Below are 20,567 nucleotides of genomic sequence, written 5' to 3'. Positions count from 1 at the left end.
ATGGCTTGCTGCAGACTTAAACAATACGGCTGGAGTTTGCATGACTGTTTTCTTATTCGCTACTGTCACAATTACCGATGTTATTGCTCAAGCTCATGTGGCGGAATGCCACTTGTCCCTCTAAGAAGTTAACGCCGACTGCACGGGACCACGTAACTAAATTGCCCCACCAACTAAGAATGGTGAGACTAAACACTGACTGGAGCCGATGGTAGCCAGAGACTTAAATCGTTTTTATTGCCATTCAGTAAAAAACATCACAGATGCTGTCACAGAAGAGATATTGATGCACTGCATGAATAGATAAAGATAGATAAAGCATAGAATACCAACCCAAGGTGTGTGATAGTGATAAACAGGTTTTTTTTGTTTTTTTTTAAAGAGCTATTGATCTGTCCATCCTTTCCATGTCTGGGCCGGTTAGGTTTCCCATGTTGAGTCAAATTAAGCTGCAGGCTCCATTCCTGGTGTATCCTTCAGCTCAGTGGATCTTCGGAATAACGGCGCCAGTTCGCTAGTTGGCATCACTTATGTTCGGAATTACGACTGTATCTGATTGTCTTTGAACCTCCGACTTTCGTTCTGGATGAATGAAAACATTCTTTGCTAAATGCTTTTACTTTCATCTGTCTTGTGCCAGTCCAAGAGTTTCACCTCTAGCGACACAATACAAATGCCCCCGGCCGTCCCTCTTAATTATGGCCCCAGTTCAGAGAAGAAAACCCACAAAATAGAACCGGAATCCTCTTCCATTATTCCTAACTGAGGTATCCAAGCGTCTAGGTCTGCTCTGAACAGTAATTCTTTCAAAGTAAACGCTTCGGACCCCACGGAACACTTAGCTAAGCTCATCGAGGGAGCGCTGAGAGGCAGGTGCTGCGACAGACAGCGGCTTGATCCCGAGATCCAACTGTGAGCTTTTTAATTGCAGCAACATTAAGATACGCTATTGTAGCTGGAATTAGTGCGGCTGCTGGCACCAGACAGACAGAAAATAGTGATTAACAGAAAAATAAATTACTTGGATTCAAATAGCCACTCACACACGTTGGCTGTGTTTGGTACTCGTGAACTCTTACCTCTCGTACAATGCAATGCATCACCCTTTGGAGATTTTGTTATATCTGTGTTTATTTATGAACATGTTTTAAAATCTGTACTTAAATTCAGGGGTGCCAGTAATTCTTTCCCAGACTTTAGTTAACTTGAAAGCAACAAGACTTCAAGTTACCATTCACGAGTGCCGAAATGTCTTAACCACTAACAACAAGCAAGCAACAAGTGAACAAAGCTGAATAATGCTCAGTTGGTTTTGGTGAAAACAGCGCCTCCCTGGTGGCAAGAAAAAAAAAACTGCCAAATGTTATAGCAAATATTATAACAGTTACAATTTATTGTTTTATTCAATATAGCGTGTGTGCATTCTGATAACACTGAATTACAGTTTGTCCATGCCTATTATATGAAACAAAAACATTCAGTACATCTGCCTGCTGTCTTGAAGCATTGCTCAAGGGCAGCCTGCCTCTAGAAGTTGCTTATCATAACACTGCTGTTTGTTTTGAGTTGACCTCCGCTTACCGCTCTGAATGTCATACAGCTACATGTACAATTTTTCTGTTGCTTGATCGCTTTTCTGCTTAAAATATCAAGCTAGAAAATGCATTGTCTAACTGTGTGAAAGGCGTCATTGTCTTGCCCTCCCGTTAGACGACTGTTTTTCCTTATAATGCTGTGAACACAGTTATTTGGTGTGTACCTTTTTCTTTTCTCTGCAAACTGCATATATTCTGAGTGGCCTGGTTTTGTTCTAAGCTTCAAATAAATACAAGACAACGAAGACCATTCTGAGAGAACCTTTATTATTTTCCACTGTGTTCTGATAAACCATATTTTTCCACAATACCAAGTCTGCCTGGATACAGGCACTGGTCCTCACAACTACTCAGAATAATGACTGGAATTGTTTTTGCACCATTCCATCTATGCTGGAAATGGTGGTCCTCACAACATTCAGAATGGGGTAAAAACGTACGTGTGTGTGTGTGTGTGTCCGTCCATCATGGTCTGGGTGTCTGCAGCAGCCCTGTGTTGATGACTGACAGAGTCTGACTGACATCTTGCAGCTCAGAGTCCAGCTGACCACACCTCTCCAACACCTCTGTCACCTCCTGCAGTCTGGCCTGACTTTGTTTGTCGTAGCTCTCCAACATCTGCTCTCTAATCCCGTGGCAAATGGCAGTCACCTGTTCGAGGTGTAAGATTGTGGAGACTGTGAATGTATGTCCATCACCAAGATCAACATCGGAAAAATTAAGTTCACCCAGATACATCCTACATTGTGTTCAGTGGTTTCATTGTGTGGCTACACAGAGATCTATCCAGAAGAATGAGACGATTTTATAAACAGGACCAACAGAGTCTCTCGAATTAGTACTTTGGAGGGATAGGTATTGAGGCCCTGATGTTTGACTCCTCCCTCATTTGACTCACAAAAAGCAGGTCAAGGCCAACTCCCCCCGAACACACATGGACTTGTGAGATGAATTTATATTCCAAGTATCATTGGTCTGTGTTGATTAATCATACAGCAAGGTTATACGAGGTCTGTCCAAAAAGTATCGGACCTTTTTATTTTTTGCAAAAACCATATGGATTTGAATCACGTGTGATTGTATCAGCCAAGCTTGAACCTTCGTGCGCATACGTGTTTTTTCACGCCTGTCGTTTGCGTCATTCGCCTGTGAGCGGGCTTTGTGTGAGCAGTGGTCCACCCCTCTCGTCGAATTTTTAGTGCGAATAAATGTCTGAACAATTTGGAGCTTTGCTGCATCAAATTTTTCCAGAAACTGTGAGAGACCTCCAGGTGGACACCATTCGGAAAATTTAGATGGCTTTCAGCGACGATTTTATGGGGATTACACAGGTTAAGGAGTGCTCCAGCCGGTTTAAAGACCACCCACCGCGCTCCGAGCGCCGATCGACAGGCTCAAACCCCGCTGAAACAACCAGATCATTTCCAACGTGAAGGCTGTGTTGATCCGGGACGTCGTCTGACTTTCACAAAAAAGGCAGAAGGCGTGGACATCAGCACTTTTTCGGCACATTCTACTGTTACAGGAGTTTGAGTGTGGAATGTGCCAGTTCATTTCTAAACTGGACGCTGTCTTGATCCGGTATGTCGTCTGACTAGCACAGGAATTGCAGAAGACGTGGACATCAGCACTTTTTCGGCACACTGAGACAGACGTGCGGAGGAATTCCGCGCGTCGCGGCAGAGCCGCATGGCGCAAAGCAACGCCGTGATGAAGCCTCACAGGACATGTTGGGGCATGTCCAGCTCATGCACAATTTCTTGGATACTCACACGACTGAAAAGCAACCGGAAACCGTCTGAAAGCCACAAGAAAGCCGTCCTGTGAGACCAACACGGAGGTGGTTTTGTCCCGCGCCATAAGCGGCACAGTGGCGCAATCCTCCGCTTCTCTTTCCATGAAAAAAAACTCCTGTAACAGTAGAATGTGCCGAAAAAGTGCTGATGTCCACGCCTTCTGCCTTTTTTGTGAAAGTCGGACGACGTCCCGGATCAACAAAGTCTTCACGTTGGAAATGATCTGGTTGTTTCAGCGGGGTGCCAGCCTGTCGATCGGCGCTCGGAGCGCGCTGCGCTCTGACGCTGTGGGCGGTCTTTAAACCGGCTGGAGCACTCCTTAATCTGTGTAATCCCCATAAAATTGTCGCTGAAAGCCATCTAAATTTTCCGAATGGTGTCCAGCTGGATGTCTCTCACAGTTTCTGGAAAAATTTGATGCAGCAAAGCTCCATATCGTTCAGACATTTATTTGCAATAAAAATCCGACGAGAGGGGTGGACCACTGCTCACACAAAGCCTGCTCACAGGCGAATGACGCAACCGACAGGCGTGAAAAAACTCACGCATGCGCACAAAGGTTCAAGCTTGGCTGATGCAATCACACGTGATTCAAATCCATATAGTTTTTGAAAAAATAAAAAGGTCCGATACTTTTTGGACAGACCTCGTATATCTTGTCCGTAACAATTTGGTGGCAAAGGCTTGTTTTATCTCAGCCAGACCAATGGGTTATGGTAAAGCATCCGCTGCCAGCCATCCATTCACAATTCATATAAAATGCTTCTTGAATTTCTGACAGATTTTAATGCCAGTGGCTGTGCTTAATTCATCCAACTACTGTTCACTGTGGATTAATCAAGAAGCAAACACATGCTTTTCTGCATTGACCAGGAACTGACCCAGAGAAAGTTATTCAAAGTCAGTGCCCTCTGAACTCACGCAGGATGGAGGACGTGGGATAAACATGATCTCTGCAACTATGCAGTGTTTTATATTTACACAGCAAATGCCTGTTTTTATGTGTTGACGCGGATGTGACCCAGAAGAACGGCGCCCTCTGAACTCATGCAGGAGGGATGTGAGATGAGTTTATCTCCCAAATGTCTATAGCTAAAGTCTTGCATGACCATGCTGAGACATTAAAGGCTTTTCAAGGTTATAAAAGGGTTTATATATTTCTTTATTGCCTCTTTTTATGTGATGACCTGGATTTGAGCCAGAAAAAAGTAGGTTAAAGAAGACGCCCACTGAAATTCCTGAATATCCCAAATAGGTTGGATCTGTGATTAGCTGGTGTCAAACAATCAATCGGCAAAGGCCACAAACGTACGCACGCACGAAGCTTATTTCACCACAACAGGATCATCAACTAATGATGGTGGAGTTGCAGATCCAAATTACTACCAAAACTGTATGAACGATGCTTTGAGATGCTGAAGAATAGTAATAATTTGATCACATTATCATAACTACAACCAACCTTATTCAACAGTTCATGCTCAAAGCTGGCTATGATTTCTTGGTCTGCAGCTCGTCTCTGGTTGATCTTCTCGATCAGATCTTGGGCTTTCTTCCAAATCTCTTCTATCTTTTCATCAACAGGATAAGAGCAGAATTCTGCCTCAGCAGTCATCTCTGCTGATGGCTCGCTCACAGGATCCTCGCTGGATTCGCTGATGCTGGAAATGTTCAGAATTACACATGACTCCACACTTGTCGGGGAACAGAGTACAGATACTTCTGAGGCTTCACTGAGTCAAAGGGGGTGAAGATATTAATAGCTGTAATTAACATACAGAGTAATAATAGTGCAGCATAATGACACAATCTGGTTAATCATCTGTACAATCATCTTATTGATGAGAAAAAATAATTGTGCCACCGGCAATGAGTATTTCAGGTCTAGTCTGTAAAATGTGTGACGCAGAGGTTAAATAAATGAGACATCACATCATTCTTCACCTGTGCTTCTTCTGGTTGTCCTCAGGGATCACAAATCCCAAAGTGTCCTCCTGTGGGATACTCAAGTTTATCTCCTGTCCTCCAAAGGGATCCTGGTGACAAAAGAACTCATTGCAAAGTAACCGCCATAATGTTTCCAGTCCTTAATATAGAAAGCATGAATTTAAATGGATTTAATTATTCACAATGAAAATGACACGTCATAAAAATGAGTTTTAAAATACCTTCTCGTGTGCCACCACCAGATGGCGCCCTCGATCGGCGCCCTCGTTAGAGTGGAAGGTTTGAGCCATATTGTCTACAAATTAATTTGATCAATTTAGCACATAAAACCCCTTAGAAATGGTCTAAAGCAGGGGAAAAAAGACATGAACTAAAAACACTTTGTCTATTCTATATTTAAATAAGACATTATTTAACCAATTGTATGCTAACCAATTGTATTTAACATTCTGCTAAATTATGCTACCATATGCTAATTATCTAACATTAATAAAAAATTATTTCTGAGCTCTTATCTTGGTTTAGCAACTCTAATATTTAACAAGATACTTTGGTGTGTAGATTAAATATTCTAATAGAAAAACAAATACCTTAGCAGATAAATAATTTGTTGAAGCTAGCTAGCTACTGTTTCAGTAAGTCATGGATGAAGTGGGTGGGGGAGGGGGAGGAGATCAGCCAATCAGATCTGTCTCTGCACAGCACCTGATGCCTTCAAATAACGTGGGAAATACTGAGACAACTTTAATGCGTTGTTTGCTGAATATTTAAGAATACCTAAACTATGAGGGTAGGCTGAAAAGTTCTAAGGCTTCCCATGAAGGAGTAATGCATTAACTGCATTATAGTGAGACTTAGAACTTTTCAGCCTACCCTCGTAGTTGGGTGTTACTGTTTCAGAAACAGGCTGTGTTGGGCTCCATGTAAAGAAATCTTACTGGGCGCCCATATTATTTTGTCAGTATTATAATTGTATTCAGGGCCTCTCTGGGCCCCTGTCAATCATGGGCCGCTAGAAACCTCCTCTTTATTCTCCCCTTTTCGACACACCTGCGTGAGGAACCCACTTGATTGTCTCCGGAGGTCTTGTCCAACTAGGAAGAGGTACCAGGAAGAACCCAGGTTTGAATATTTGGAGGGATCCCCCAGGCAGAGTTAAAGGGCTGGCCTGAGAATAGGGAAGTGCGGGATGAGGTGCTTCATCTCCTGCCACCACATCCTGACTGGCACTGGCAGAAAATGAATGAATGAAATTTTACACCTAACTTTATTAGTTTTTCTCAGAGTATATTGATGTCATTTGAAAACTAAAATGATAAGTAGAATTTGAAGAAAATGACAAATTTAGGTGTAAAATAATACAGTAATTTTTTAAAGTTCATCCAAGTGGGCAAACATGGGAGACTCAGGGACAGATTTGATCTGTTTCCTTGTATTAAAATGCTTCTCTGTTCTACTCTACCATGAAGCTGTGAAAACACATATTGGCAGCCCAACTCCTGTCCCACTGAGGTACCTGCTATATTACACGCACATCAAAGAGTTGAACTAAAGGATTAAAGTTTTGAAGTGCTTTAACACGTTTTTGTAGTTATCGGCTGGATCTCAGTGCGTCAGTCCCACCTACTAAAGACAAGGAGTGAGATCAGGTGTAGATCACGTACAGATTTCTAGTAAAGGACTGATTCCAAGTGTTGGAGTCTGTGGAGTTCAATCTGATGTTTCCTTGTTCTTGGAAATCTCCATCCTCTGAACGCGTTTCAGATTAGCAGATTGGACTGATTTCCAGGTCACCTGTTGACAGAACACAAGAGAAATGAGATTGTAGACGCACTTGCAGTAAAAATATAAACTGCTTCCAACCACAACATCAGTTACTCAGTTACTCTGGTACGTAATCAGTTACGTACCAGAAACATGCCCAGATATGACACTAAATGACTAAACTGTACACAAAAACAAAACTTTTTGTGTGAAAAGAATTTAAAATGTCTAAATACTACAGTAGTGTTCAGAATAATAGTAGTGCCATGTGACTAAAAAGATTAATCCAGGTTTTGAGTATATTTCTTATTGTTACATGGGAAACAAGGTACCAGTAGATTCAGTAGATTCTCACAAATCCAACAAGACCAAGCATTCATGATATGCACACTCTTAAGGCTATGAAATTGGGCTATTAGTAAAAAAAAGTAGAAAAGGGGGTGTTCACAATAATAGTAGCATCTGCTGTTGACGCTACAAACTCAAAACTATTATGTTCAAACTGCTTTTTTAGCAATCCTGTGAATCACTAAACTAGTATTTAGTTGTATAACCACAGTTTTTCATGATTTCTTCACATCCGCGAGGAATCAATTTTGTTGGTTTGGAACCAAGATTTTGCTCGTTTACTAGTGTGCTTGGGGTCATTTTCTTGTTGAAACACCCATTTCAAGGGCATGTCCTCTTCAGCATATCCAAACTGATCCATGATACCTGGTATGCGATATATAGGCCCAACACCATAGTAGGAGAAACATGCCCATATCATGATGCTTGCACCACCATGCTTCACTGTCTTCACTGTGAACTGTGGCTTGAATTCAGAGTTTGGGGGTCGTCTCACAAACTGTCTGCAGCCCTTGGACCCAAAAAGAACAATTTTACTCTCATCAGTCCACAAAATATTCCTCCATTTCTCTTTAGGCCAGTTGATGTGTTCTTTGGCAAATTGTAACCTCTTCTGCACGTCTGTTATTTAACAGAGGGACTTTGCAGGGGATTCTTGCAAATAAATTAGCTTCACACAGGCGTCTTCTAACTGTCACAGCACTTACAGGTAACTCCAGACTGTCTTTGATCATCCTGGAGCTGATCAGTGGGTGAGCCTTTGTCATTCTGGTTATTCTTCTATCCATTTTGATGGTTGTTTTCCGTTTTCTTCCACGCATCTGTTTTTTTTTTTTTTTTTTTGTCCATTTTAAAGCATTGGAGATCATTGTAGATGAACAGCCTATAATTTTTTGCACCTGCGTATAGGTTTTCCCCTCTCCAATCAACTTTTTAATCAGACTATGCTGTTCTTCTGAACAATGTCTTGAATGTCCCATTTTCCTCAGGCTTTCAAAGAGAAAAGCATGTTCAACAGGTGCTGGCTTCATCCTTACATAGGGGACACCTGATTCACACGTTTGTTCCACAAAATTGACGAACTCACTGACTGAATGCCACACTACTATTATTGTGAACACCCCCTTTTCTACTTTTTTTACTAATAGCCCAATTTCATAGCCTTAAGAGTGTGCATATCATGAATGCTTGGTCTTGTTGGATTTGTGAGAATCTACTGAATCTACTGGTACCTTGTTTCCCATGTAACAATAAGAAATATACTCAAAACCTGGATTAATCTTTTTAGTCACATAGCACTACTATTATTCTGAACACTACTGTATGATGCATAACAGACACATAATGTGTTGATGTAATACGTATGCTTCCTCTCAGTTCCTCTCAGTATTTCTTAGTATATGTTGTGTTTCTTCAGGCCTACAACTGGTACATCTACGTCTCGCCCCGCTCCAGCCTCCACTCGGCCACTTGCTTCAAGCACTACCAAGAGTTCCCCATCCACAGCAAAACCTGCTCCCCCTAAAACCCCTTCCACTGCCACCAAGCCTGCTGCCTCCAAACAAACCTCCAATACCCCCTCTGGTGGAAAGTCTCCAGCATCACAAACACTGAAAAATGCAACCCCTGTTAAAAAAGATTTCATTATCATGAACACAAGTGTTGAAGTTACCATATTTACAGACTGTTCTGTTATTTGGAATGTGTGTTTTCACTTTGGTACCAGATTTTTGGATCAGTTTTAGTGCCCTGTCACAGCTTGACGATTAGCCAGTGTATGTTGACGTATGAAAATGCGCTAAATATGCTGGATATGTCAAATAAGTTGTGCAGCTGTCACACCATGATGATTTAGCCAGCGTATGCTGACAGCCACGTTTCCATGAAATATCCCGAACATCCATAAAATATAGAGTTTAAAGGTTGCTCTGTCCTGATTGGGCCTTTTCAAGGTTTGGGTTAATCAGTGTTGCCCTGTAGGAATGTTGCCTGTCAAGGGTGGGGGGGAAGATTTCCAGGGTGCGGGAGAAGATATCCTTGTGGGGGGGGGTAATACACCGGCCTTGGCTGGGAAGTAACCTGTGATGGACTAGTGTCCTGTACTGAGGGAGTTGTGGACTCTCTTCTGCTTCACAAATAAGCACTGGCCCTGGGGGCCTATATGGGACTCACTTTACTTTAACTTTTGCATCAGAACTGTATATTCTAAAATTTCTGTGGTTGGGAAATTACTGCATTTTTAACCATATTATTAGTAAAGGCTATTAGTAAAAAAAAGTAGAAAGGCTATTAGTAAAAAAAAGTAGAAAGGCTATTAGTAAAAAAAAGTAGAAAAGGGGGTGTTCACAATAATAGTAGTGTGGCATTCAGTCAGTGAGTTCATCAATTTTGTGGAACAAATAGGTGTGAATCAGGTGTCCCCTATGTAAGAATGAAGCCAGCACCTGTTGAACATGCTTTTCTCTTTGAAAGCCTGAGGAAAATGGGACGTTCAAGACATTGTTCAGAAGAACAGCATAGTCTGATTAAAAAGTTAATTGGAGAGGGGAAAACGTATACGCAGGTGCAAAAAATTATAGGCTGTTCATCTATAATGATCTCCAATGCTTTAAAATGGACAATAAATAAATAATAATTAAAAAAAAACAGACGTGTGGAAGAAAACGGAAAACAACCATCAAAATGCATAGAAGAATAACCAGAATGGCAAAGGCTCACCCATTGATCAGCTCCAGGATGATCAAAGACAGTCTGGAGTTACCTGTAAGTGCTGTGACAGTTACAAGACGCCTGTGTGAAGCTAATTTATTTGCAAGAATCCCCTGCAAAGTCCCTCTGTTAAATAAAAGACATGTGCAGAAGAGGTTACAATTTGCCAAAGAACACATCAACTGGCCTAAAGAGAAATGGAGGAATATTTTGTGGACTGATGAGAGTAAAATTGTTCTTTTTGGGTCCAAGGGCCGCAGACAGTTTGTGAGATGACCCCCAAACTCTGAATTCAAGCCACAGTTCACAGTGAAGACAGTGAAGCATGGTGGTGCAAGCATCATGATATGGGCATGTTTCTCCTACTATGGTGTTGGGCCTATATATCGCATACCAGGTATCATGGATCAGTTTGGATATGCCAAAATACTTGAAGAGGTCATGTTGCCTTATGCTGAAGAGGACCTGCCCTTGAAATGGGTGTTTCAACAAGACAATGACCCCAAGCACACTAGTAAACGAGCAAAATCTTGGTTCCAAACCAACAAAATTAATGCCTTGCAGATGTGAAGCAATCATGAAAAACTGTGGTTATACAACTAAATACTAGTTTAGTGATTCACAGGATTGCTAAAAAAGCAGTTTGAACATAATAGTTTTGAGTTTGTAGCGTCAACAGCAGATGTTACTATTACTGTGAACACCCCCTTTTCTACTTTTTTTTTACTAATAGCCCAATTTCATAGCCTTAAGAGTGTGCATATCATGAATGCTTGGTCTTGTTGGATTTGTGAGAATCTACTGGTACCTTGTTTCCCATGTAACAATAAGAAATGTACTCAAAACCTGGATTAATCTTTTTAGTCACATAGCACTACTATTATTCTGAACACTACTGTATATACTGATGTATTTTTTTAATTCAAATTTTTATTTTTTGTAAGCTCTGGACCTCTGATTATTTACAAATCCAAATTACATGATCTCTGATGGATTTTCAGCTCCAATTAACTGGATAAATTGTGATATCTGAAGAATAAGTGGTGTGATACTTTAAACACAGGATCTGGCAGTTGTGCAAATGTAATGACACATTTCAAACATGCACTTTGAATGCAGTGAGAACACTTGAGTGACCTGTGCTTGGACCTCTGGCACTATAAGATGTGAGGCTCTGCATGCCAGACGGAGGAATCTCTGAGTGACGTTTAACATAATGGTTGCAGGATTAAGACGTTTTTTACACACTGAATTTCTGGAACTCCCTAAATCTTCATCTTAAACTAATCCTTCTGTCTTGGAATAACATTTCGGAGAAAGATGCAACTTTGTTGTGGCGATTACAGATTGTGTCCTTTTTTAAAGTTCTGCTTTAAGGAGCAGTAACAGAAAAAAACCTCAATAACTTAAATTAGATACACTTGAGATTGGAAGATCTGTTTTCTGTTTTCTTACCACATTTTGAAGTTTAACAGTTGAACAGTTTTCTGGTCTCCTGCTACACAGTCACAAAATTGCTGCATAAGTCAGTCATACTAACTTTAAAATTTCATGCACAAAGTCATCAGACGCAAAAACTTGGTGTCTGTTATTGAAGTCCAACATTTGTAGGCCATGCACAGTAAACTCCAGCACTCATTTTCATGACCATATTCCATTCATCTGGTCTGCATCAGAGGTCTTCGTGCGGAACACTGCCCTCTGGGCTGCTGCAGAGGGCCACACTCAAGCTGTGAGAATGGATGTGCAACAAAGTGGGGATGTAGGGGATCGCGGAGAGCAGCGGCGGGCTGATTTGTGGGCTTTCACTGTGGGTCAGTGGGATGATCACGCTGTGTTGATCCCAGACGTGGAAGGCATTCGAATGAGAGAAGTGAAAGGGAGGAGACTGGCTGGAGGCCACGTGCTGTGTGGTGTTGTCCTTGTCATCATCATCAGCCGGCCCCAGTATGCAATCTAAACAACAAATAAAGGTGTGAAAGTAGTTGGAGTACAGTAAAATAGCCTGTATTAAAAGGGGTCATGTTGTGGGGGAAAAAATTCTGTTCTTACCTTCCTTTTACAGTAAAATATGTTTTTGGTTTTATAGCTTAATGGTGAGCCTGATGAAGGTTTTTCTGGGAATTACAATTTCCAGATCTGGTGTGTACTGTTGTTAACGGTGTATATTGTTCCATTGACACTGTATTTTTGATGGACCATATGAAAGCAAATGATAACCGCGTGTAGCATGAACATATCCAGTAACATGTTCGTGGTTAGTACAGTCTTACTAATCATACTTGACTCTTCCTGTGTCCCTTATGGCAGTATAGTCACAGCTACCCTAAAGATTAGCTTTGACAACTGCTAATCAGCTAACTGAGAAGTTAACACTAAAGCAATAAACCACTACATTTAACTGAAACTACTGCTAACCAGCGACTTTTATTAAATTAATTTAAATTTGGTTTGGGTTTTTTTTTTTTGCTCTAAAACCATGAACAACCGTTCTAAAGAGCTGAAATTTTAATATGTAGCATAAACATGGAGGTTTAGCAGGCCAAGCTCAGATAAATTAATTAATAATGAAATTAAACAGTATACCTTCAACATAGTTTATTCACAGTGCAAAAAGCACATGTTTTAAGTCTCTTCGGCTGCTCCCTTGTTTGCACTCAGGGTCGCCACAGCAAATCCAAGGTGGATGTGCATGTTGATTTGGCACAAGTTTTTTACGCCAGATGCCCTTCTGACACAACTCCACATTACATGGAGAAATGTGGCAGGCGTGGGGTTTGAACCAGGAACCTTCCGCATTGAAACCAAGTGTGTGTGTGTGTGTGTGTGTGTGTGTGTGTGTGTGTATATATATATATATATATATATATATATATATATATATATATATATATATATATATATATAATTTTTGTATTAAACATATAAGAACTAAAAATGCTGACAGAAAATCATTTTTATAATATAATTAGTGCATTTAGTCTGGGTTGACCTCTCCTCCATCTTGGTGAGGTGATGCTTGTTCCTTTGCACGTGTTGACTTCATTGATTGGCATAAGCAACAAAAGTAACTAAGATATGATTTTAAGGTTTACAAACTTTTTTGACTATTTAATTTTTTTTTTTTTTTTTTTTTACATTAGCTGAAGTTAGCAGAACTAAATTTAGTGGAAGTTAATGATCTGCTGGATGGGTTTGAAAATTAGCTGAAAAGCTAATCCACAAATGGAAAAGTTAAAATTGCTAATTAGCTGTTAGCTGATTAGCGTAACTACATACTGAGTACAGTATGAAGGCACTCTACTTGAACTTTGCCCAGCATTGCCTAATGGTTAGCATCAAGCGCTATCTGTTTCCATTAACCACAGTTAGCATGACTGCATATGTTGTCTTTAAATTCAGTCAGCAGTTTCTTCCATACAGCCTTCCAGAAATCAAATGCACCATGTCAGTGTAACTGTTTGCAATAAAGAGCGCCATATTCTACATTCTGAAAAAAAACATCTCTGGAACCTTACTGTAAGGTAGTTTTGGACCTCAGTGACATACGTCACAAATGGGCGGCGCGGGCCCCTCCTGCTGTGGCCTTCATCCAATTTACCTCAATTCGGATGACGGACTGCTTCAAGTTTAGTGCACATAAACAATGTCAAATGTATATGTGTTGTCTTTAATTCTGATGTGTGCCATTATTACAGTAAACAAGTAATAATTGTGGATAAATTGCTGTATCTTAGCTGGGTAATTGGAGTGTAAACGTAATTTTATTGTTGCACTCGTGTAATGACAATAAATCTAATCTCATATGTCCTTATCTGGACTCTTGATTAACCTGGGACACACCCACAAGGCCTGTGAATTAGAGGTGGGCAGATCGATCCTAATATCGATAATATCAATACCAACACTGGTATTGATATTGAACGATCCTCAAGTAAAAGGATCGATACTCAAGCTTTCTTCTCTCCCGCACGCACTGCCTGCTGCGCATGCAGATTCATCAAAGTCTACTCTCTGTCTGTAAGAGCAGCGCTGCTCTGTGTCACACAACACGGAGCAGCGCACCCTTGTATTGTGGTTTGTCACCCTTCTACCTCAGGAGATTTTAAGTTGTGTTGAGTGATATTTTTTAAACAAAAATGTTGATTGTGATAATAAAGTATTTCGTTGTCACGTACAATGTTTGGTGAAATTCTATCCTAGGTCTTTTGGATCCTTTGCATCTATGAAGCTTAAATATGAAAAAGTATCAGTATCGTTATCGGTGATACTGGGCCTGTATTTACTTGGTATCGGATCAATACCAAAATTCCCGGTATCGCCCACCTCTACTGTAAGTGCCCCTGGTTGGCCTCCACAGCCTCCACTACAGTGACATCACATACAGGAAGTGGGGACACTTATTTATTTTTTACCATTCTGCTTTAATTTAACACTTGGGCTAAAAACTATTTAGAACTGAATTTTTATGCAGTGAAAAATAAATGTGCTTAAAATTAGCACAGTAGCAAAAAATGGAGGCGGGAACTAGCCTGTCTTATGTCTGTGTGAGCCAATCAGATGTGCTCAACACAAAGCACTCTCCAGCCAATGAAATAGAGGAACTCGCTGCTGGTTGCCTGCCTCCTTTAACACGTGCAAAGAGGAGGCGGGGACCAGCCAGCTTCTGTCAAGGAAAAAGGGGCGTGGCAAACAACAGCTGCTTTCAAAGGAGCACAGAAGTAGCTTTTTAAAATTATATTTTAGTATTTGTTTTTAAGACCCCTAATTACTGATATTATGTACTTAGCTAGAAGATAGGAACCCTTTAGATTAAACGCAGCTAATCTTGGTCTCTGCAAAAGTATCAATAAAATATTTATTATTATTGTGTTCCTGATCATGTACTAGGCAGAATAAGGAGCCCAAACACAACTCTTAGGACATGCTGAAATAATTTTGCTCTGCTGATGATGTATTTGCCATTTCATCTTCATCATAAAAAATGGTGCATTTGCAGAAGACATTACCTGCAATGTCCAAGACTAAATCCTTAATGAGATGTCCAATGATGGCATAGGCAACTCCAACCACCACCAGCGCAGCCATGAGCAGGTAAATAACTGCCTTTGGCAAAGGGACGAGGTCCTTCACGGGGGGTCTGTACTGTTTGTACAGAGGGTCGTCCATGGAGGACGAGTACAGATAGGCCTGAGCTTCATCTGTCCACCTCCAGCCTGTCACATTAAAACTGCTCATGTTTGGAGGTTTCGGATTCTTTTCCTCCTTTGTGACGTCTCTGTGCTGCTTTATTCCCACTCACAGTGGCAATCCTTATAAAGTAAAAAAAAAAAAACAAAAAAAAAACAAATCATGTGCAGTTTAAATTCTCTCAGAAAACAACAGGAAATAACATTTAAAAATAAGACTATTCCAAAGCCTGATCAGTGCTCTCGAAGTCTACGAATCCAACCAAATAATGTATTTGTGGTTCTCGGAGGAGCTGCTGTCACTGTCCGTGGTGCTGACGTAAACCGCATGGATTACAACCGCGCGCACGTCTGGTCAACCGCACAGGATTATGTTCTGCTGCTACCTTTAAATCCTTCAGGTTTCCAAGAAGTCACCCCATATTTAATTCCATCAATCCTTTTCCTTCAGTAAAGGTCTATTGACACTGATCCACAGTGCTCAAAGTCTTTTAATCTCTTTGATCTATGACCTGAGGGTCAAGCGTGCAGAGTTTGAACACACACACACATACACACACACACACACACACACAAAAAAAATGTATAGAAATAATAAAGATGTTTATCAGTCCCAGATGGAGTTTTATATTGCAAAAGTAAAACAAAACATTAAAATAAGATGCCAAAACCCTTTGCCCACTACTGCACTGTATTCAAGTTTTTCAGGTGAATTTATTATTGTATTTGGGGGCGTGGTGGACAAGCATTTCATGCATTTATTTCCAAAACAAGGTTTCCAATTCAAGACCACCCCTGCCCGTTAGCCATGTAATGCAGAATTGCATCAGGAAGGATATCTGGTGTTAAACGTGTGCCAAATCAACACATAGATCCATATCGCATCTGCTCTGGCAACCTCGAGCAAAAAGAGAGAAGCTGAAAGAACTTCATTTATACCGCACCAAATCACAAAGGACTTCATTCCAAAACACTTCACATGTGAAGTAGGTCCAGACTCATAATTTACAGAGATCAAATCAAGAACGGCAAGGGAAAACTTCCTAGAAGAAACCTCAAGCAGGACTGGCCTCGATGCAGGGGACATTTGCTGTGACCAGCAGGACAGCGTGATCGTCCCTCTGCCCCAGTGAAAACACATATTACACAAGGCCTCTGATGCAGACAAGATGAATGGCTTATGGTCATGAAAACCCTGAAACAGTTTTGCTGGAGTTTAATGTGCAAGACCCACAAATGTTAGACTTTAATAAGACATACCTGTTGACTATGTGCACGAAATCTACATATTAAAAGCCAAGTGGCCTCTGTGTACATGTACAGTAGTGTTCAGAATAATAGTAGTGCTATGTGACTAAAAAGATTAATCCAGGTTTTGAGTATATTTCTTATTGTTACATGGGAAACAAGGTACCAGTAGATTCAGTAGATTCTCACAAATCCAACAAGACCAAGCATTCATGATATGCACACTCTTAAGGCTATGAAATTGGGCTATTAGTAAAAAAAGTAGAAAAGGGGGTGTTCACAATAATAGTAGCATCTGCTGTTGAAGCTACAAACTCAAAACTATTACAACCCCTGGCAAAAATTATGGAATCACCGGCCTCGGAGGATGTTCATTCAGTTGTTTAATTTTGTAGAAAAAAAGCAGATCACAGACATGACACAAAACTAAAGTCATTTCAAATGGCAACTTTCTGGCTTTAAGAAACACTATAAGAAATCAAGAAAAAAGATTGTGGCAGTCAGTAACTGTTACTTTTTTAGACCAAGCAGAGGAAAAAAATATGGAATCACTCAATTCTGAGGAAGAAATTATGGAATCACCCTGTAAATTTTCATCCCCAAAACTAACACCTGCATCAAATCACATCTGGTCGTTGATATTGACCCTATGTGTCTTTTTGCAAGGAATGTTTTCACAGTTTTTGTTCTATGGCAAGATGCATTATCATCTTGAAAAATGATTTCATCATCCCCAAACATCCTTTCAATTGATGGGATAAGAAAAGTGTCCAAAATATCAATGTAACCATGTGCATTTATTGATGATGTAATGACAGCCATCTCCCCAGTGCCTTTACCTGACATGCAGCCCCATATCATCAATGACTGAAAATTTACATGTTAAGTAACCGTTACTGACTGCCACAATCTTTTTTTCTTGATTTCTTATAGTGTTTCTTAAAGCCAGAAAGTTGCCATTTTAAATGACTTTAGTTTTGTGTCATGTCTGTGATCTGCTTTTTTTCTACAAAATTAAACAACTGAATGAACATCCTCTGAGGCCGGTGATTCCATAATTTTTGCCAGGGGTTGTATGTTCAAACTGCTTTTTTAGCAATCCTGTGAATCACTAAACTAGTATTTACTGTAGTTGTATGACCAGTTTTTCATTTCTTCACATCTGTGAGGCATGGAGTCAACTTGTGGCACCTTTCAGCTGTTATTCCACTCCAAGATTCTTTAACAACATTCCACAATTCATTCACATTTCTTGGTTTTCAGAAACAGCTTTTTTGATGTCACCCCTCAAGTTCTCAATTGGATTTAGGTCCGGGGATTGGGCAGGCCACTCCAAAACATTAATTTTGTTGGTTTGGAACCAAGATTTTGATTGTTTACTAGTGTGCTTGGGGGTCATTGTCTTGTTGAAACACCCATTTCAAGGGCATGTCCTCTTCAGCATAAGGCAACATGACCTCTTCAAGTATTCTGACATATCCAAACTGATCCATGATACCTGGTATGTGATATTATGATGCTTGCATCACCATGCTTCACTGTCTTCACTGTGAACTGTGGCTTGAATTCAGAGCTTGGGGGTCGTCTCACAAACTGTCTGCGGCCCTTGGACCCAAAAAGAACAATTTTACTCTCATCAGTCCACAAAATATTCCTCCATTTCTCTTTAGGCCAGTTGATGTGTTCTTTGGCAAATTGTAACCTCTTCTGCACATCTTTTATGTAACAGAGGGACTTTGCGGGGGATTCTTGCAAATAAATTAGCTTCATACAGGTGTCTTCTGTCACAGCACTTACAGGTAACTCCAGACTGTCTTTGATCATCCTGGAGCTGATCAATGGGTGAGCCTTTACCATTCTGGTTATTCTTCTATCCATTTTGATGGTTTTCCGTTTTCTTCCACACGTTTTTTTTTTGTCCATTTTAAAGCATTGGAGATCATTATAGATAAACATCCTATAATTTTTGCACCTGCGTTTAAGTTTTCCCTCTCCAATCAACTTTTTAATTAAACTACGCTGTTCTTCTGAACAATGTCTTGAACGTCCCATTTTCCTCAGGCTTTCAAAGAGAAAAGCATGTTCAACAGGTGCTGGCTTCATCCTTAAATAGGGGACACCTGATTCACACCTGTTTGTTCCACAAAATTGACAAACTCACTGACTGAATGTCACACTACTATTATTGTGAACACCCCCTTTTCTTTTTTTTTTTACTAATAGCACAATTTCATAGCCTTAAGAGTGTGCATATCATGAATGCATGGTCTTGTTGGATTTGTGAGAATCTACTGGTACCTTGTTTCCCATGTAACAATAAGAAATATACTCAAAACCTGGATTAATCTGTTTAGTCACATAGCACTACTATTATTCTGAACACTACTGTATGCATGCTTGTGTATGGCATCAATCATGGAGAAACTGGGGAAAGATGACATTTGTTGTATGGTACAACCCCTGGCAAAAATTATGGAATCACCGGCCTCGGAGGATGTTTATTCAGTTGTTTAATTTTGTAGAAAAAAGTAGATCACAGACATGACACAAAACTAAAGTCATTTCAAATGGCAACTTTCTGGCTTTAAGAAACACTATAAGAAATCATAAAAAAAATTGTGGCAGTCAGTAACGGTTACTTTTTTAGACCAAGCAGAGGGAAAAAAAATATGGAATCACTCAATTCTGAGGAAAAAAATTATGGAATCATGAAAAACAAAAGAACGCTCCAACACATCACTAGTATTTTGTTGCACCACCTCTGGCTTTTATAACAGCTTGCAGTCTCTGAGGCATGGACTTAATGAGTGACAAACAGTACTCTTCATCAATCTGGCTCCAACTTTCTCTGATTGCTGTTGCTAGATCAGCTTTGCAGGTTGGAGCCTTGTCATGGACCATTTTCTTCAACTTCCAAAGATTTTCAACTGGATTAAGATCCGGACTATTTGCAGGCCATGACATTGACCCTGTGTCTTTTTGCAAGGAATGTTTTCAGTTTTTGCTCTATGGCAAGATGCATTATCATCTTGAAAAATGATTTCATCATCCCCAAACATCCTTTCAATTGATGGGATAAGAAAAGTGTCCAAAATATCAATGTAACCATGTGCATTTATTGATGATGTAATGACAGCCATCTCCCCAGTGCCTTTACCTGACATGCAGCCCCATATCATCAATGACTGAAAATTTACATGTTCTCTTCAGGCAGTCATCTTTATAAATCTCATTGGAACGGCACCAAACAAAAGTTCCAGCATCATCACCTTGCCCAATGCAGATTCGAGATTCATCACTGAATATGACTTTCATCCCGTCATCCACAGTCCACGATTGCTTTTCCTTAGCCCATTGTAACCTTTTTTTTTTTCTGTTTAGGTGTTAATGATGCCTTTCGTTTAGCTTTTCTGTATGTAAATCCCATTTCCTTTAGGCGGTTTCTTACAGTTCGGTCATAGACGTTGACTCATTTCCTCCCATTCGTTCCTCATTGTTTTGTTGAGCATTTTCGATTTTTGAGACATATTGCTTTAAGTTTTCTGTCTTGACGCTTTGATGTCTTCCTTGGTCTACCAGTATGTTTGCCTTTAACAACCTTCCCATGTTTGTATTTGGTCCAGAGTTTAGACGCAGCTGACTGAACAACCAACATCTTTTGCAACATTGCGTGATGATTTACCCTCTTTTAAGAGTTTGATAATCCTCTCCTTTGTTTCAGGGTGATTCCATAAATTTTTCCTCAGAATTGAGAGTCCATATTTTTTTTTCCCTCTGCTTGGTCTAAAAAAGTAACCGTTACTGACTGCCACAATTTTTTTTCCTGATTTCTTAGTGTTTCTTAAAGCCAGAAAGTTGCCATTTGAAATGACTTTAGTTTTGTGTCATGTCTGTGATCTGCTTTTTTTCTACAAAATTAAACAACTGAATGAACATCCTCCGAGGCCGGTGATTCCATAATTTTGCCAGGG

General features: G+C 40.2%; 1 protein-coding gene across 2 annotated transcripts; it reads right to left on the bottom strand.

Annotated features, from left to right (window-relative positions):
- Positions 1 to 1,843: 1,843 nt before the first annotated feature.
- Positions 1,844 to 16,143, bottom strand: syce2 (synaptonemal complex central element protein 2). 2 transcript variants are annotated; one of them, XM_034190018.1, is made up of 4 exons: positions 5,560 to 5,680; positions 5,336 to 5,427; positions 4,854 to 5,052; positions 1,844 to 2,246 (listed from the first exon to the last, which is right to left on the bottom strand). In XM_034190018.1, exons 1-4 carry the CDS (start codon positions 5,626 to 5,628, stop codon positions 2,061 to 2,063), a joined length of 546 nt encoding a protein of 181 aa, XP_034045909.1. In that variant the 5' UTR covers positions 5,629 to 5,680; the 3' UTR covers positions 1,844 to 2,060. The 2 variants fall into 2 exon arrangements, 1 of the variants encoding a protein (XP_034045909.1); XR_004565569.1 differs by lacking the exons at positions 1,844 to 2,246; positions 4,854 to 5,052; positions 5,560 to 5,680 and adding exons at positions 11,615 to 12,115; positions 15,169 to 16,143 and having other exon boundaries at positions 5,343 to 5,427.
- Positions 16,144 to 20,567: the final 4,424 nt, after the last annotated feature.

This window comes from Thalassophryne amazonica, chromosome 16 (genome assembly GCF_902500255.1).
Source record: "Thalassophryne amazonica chromosome 16, fThaAma1.1, whole genome shotgun sequence".
NCBI classification, from domain to species: Eukaryota; Metazoa; Chordata; class Actinopteri; order Batrachoidiformes; family Batrachoididae; genus Thalassophryne; species Thalassophryne amazonica.
The sequence above is the reverse complement of the archived record's forward strand: the minus strand, read 5'-3'. Positions and strand labels throughout refer to the sequence as shown.

Bases quoted from the DNA above. Each gene is read 5' to 3' on its own strand.
- syce2 (XM_034190018.1), bottom strand. From the start codon at position 5,628: ATGGCTCAAACCTTCCACTCTAACGAGGGCGCCGATCGAGGGCGCCAT. The intron at 5,053-5,335 runs GTGAAGAATGAT...GAACATTTCCAG, and splicing joins GACAACCAGAAGAAGCACAG to CATCAGCGAATCCAGCGAGG. The intron at 2,247-4,853 runs GTTGGTTGTAGT...CACCTCGAACAG, and splicing joins AGCATGAACTGTTGAATAAG to GTGACTGCCATTTGCCACGG.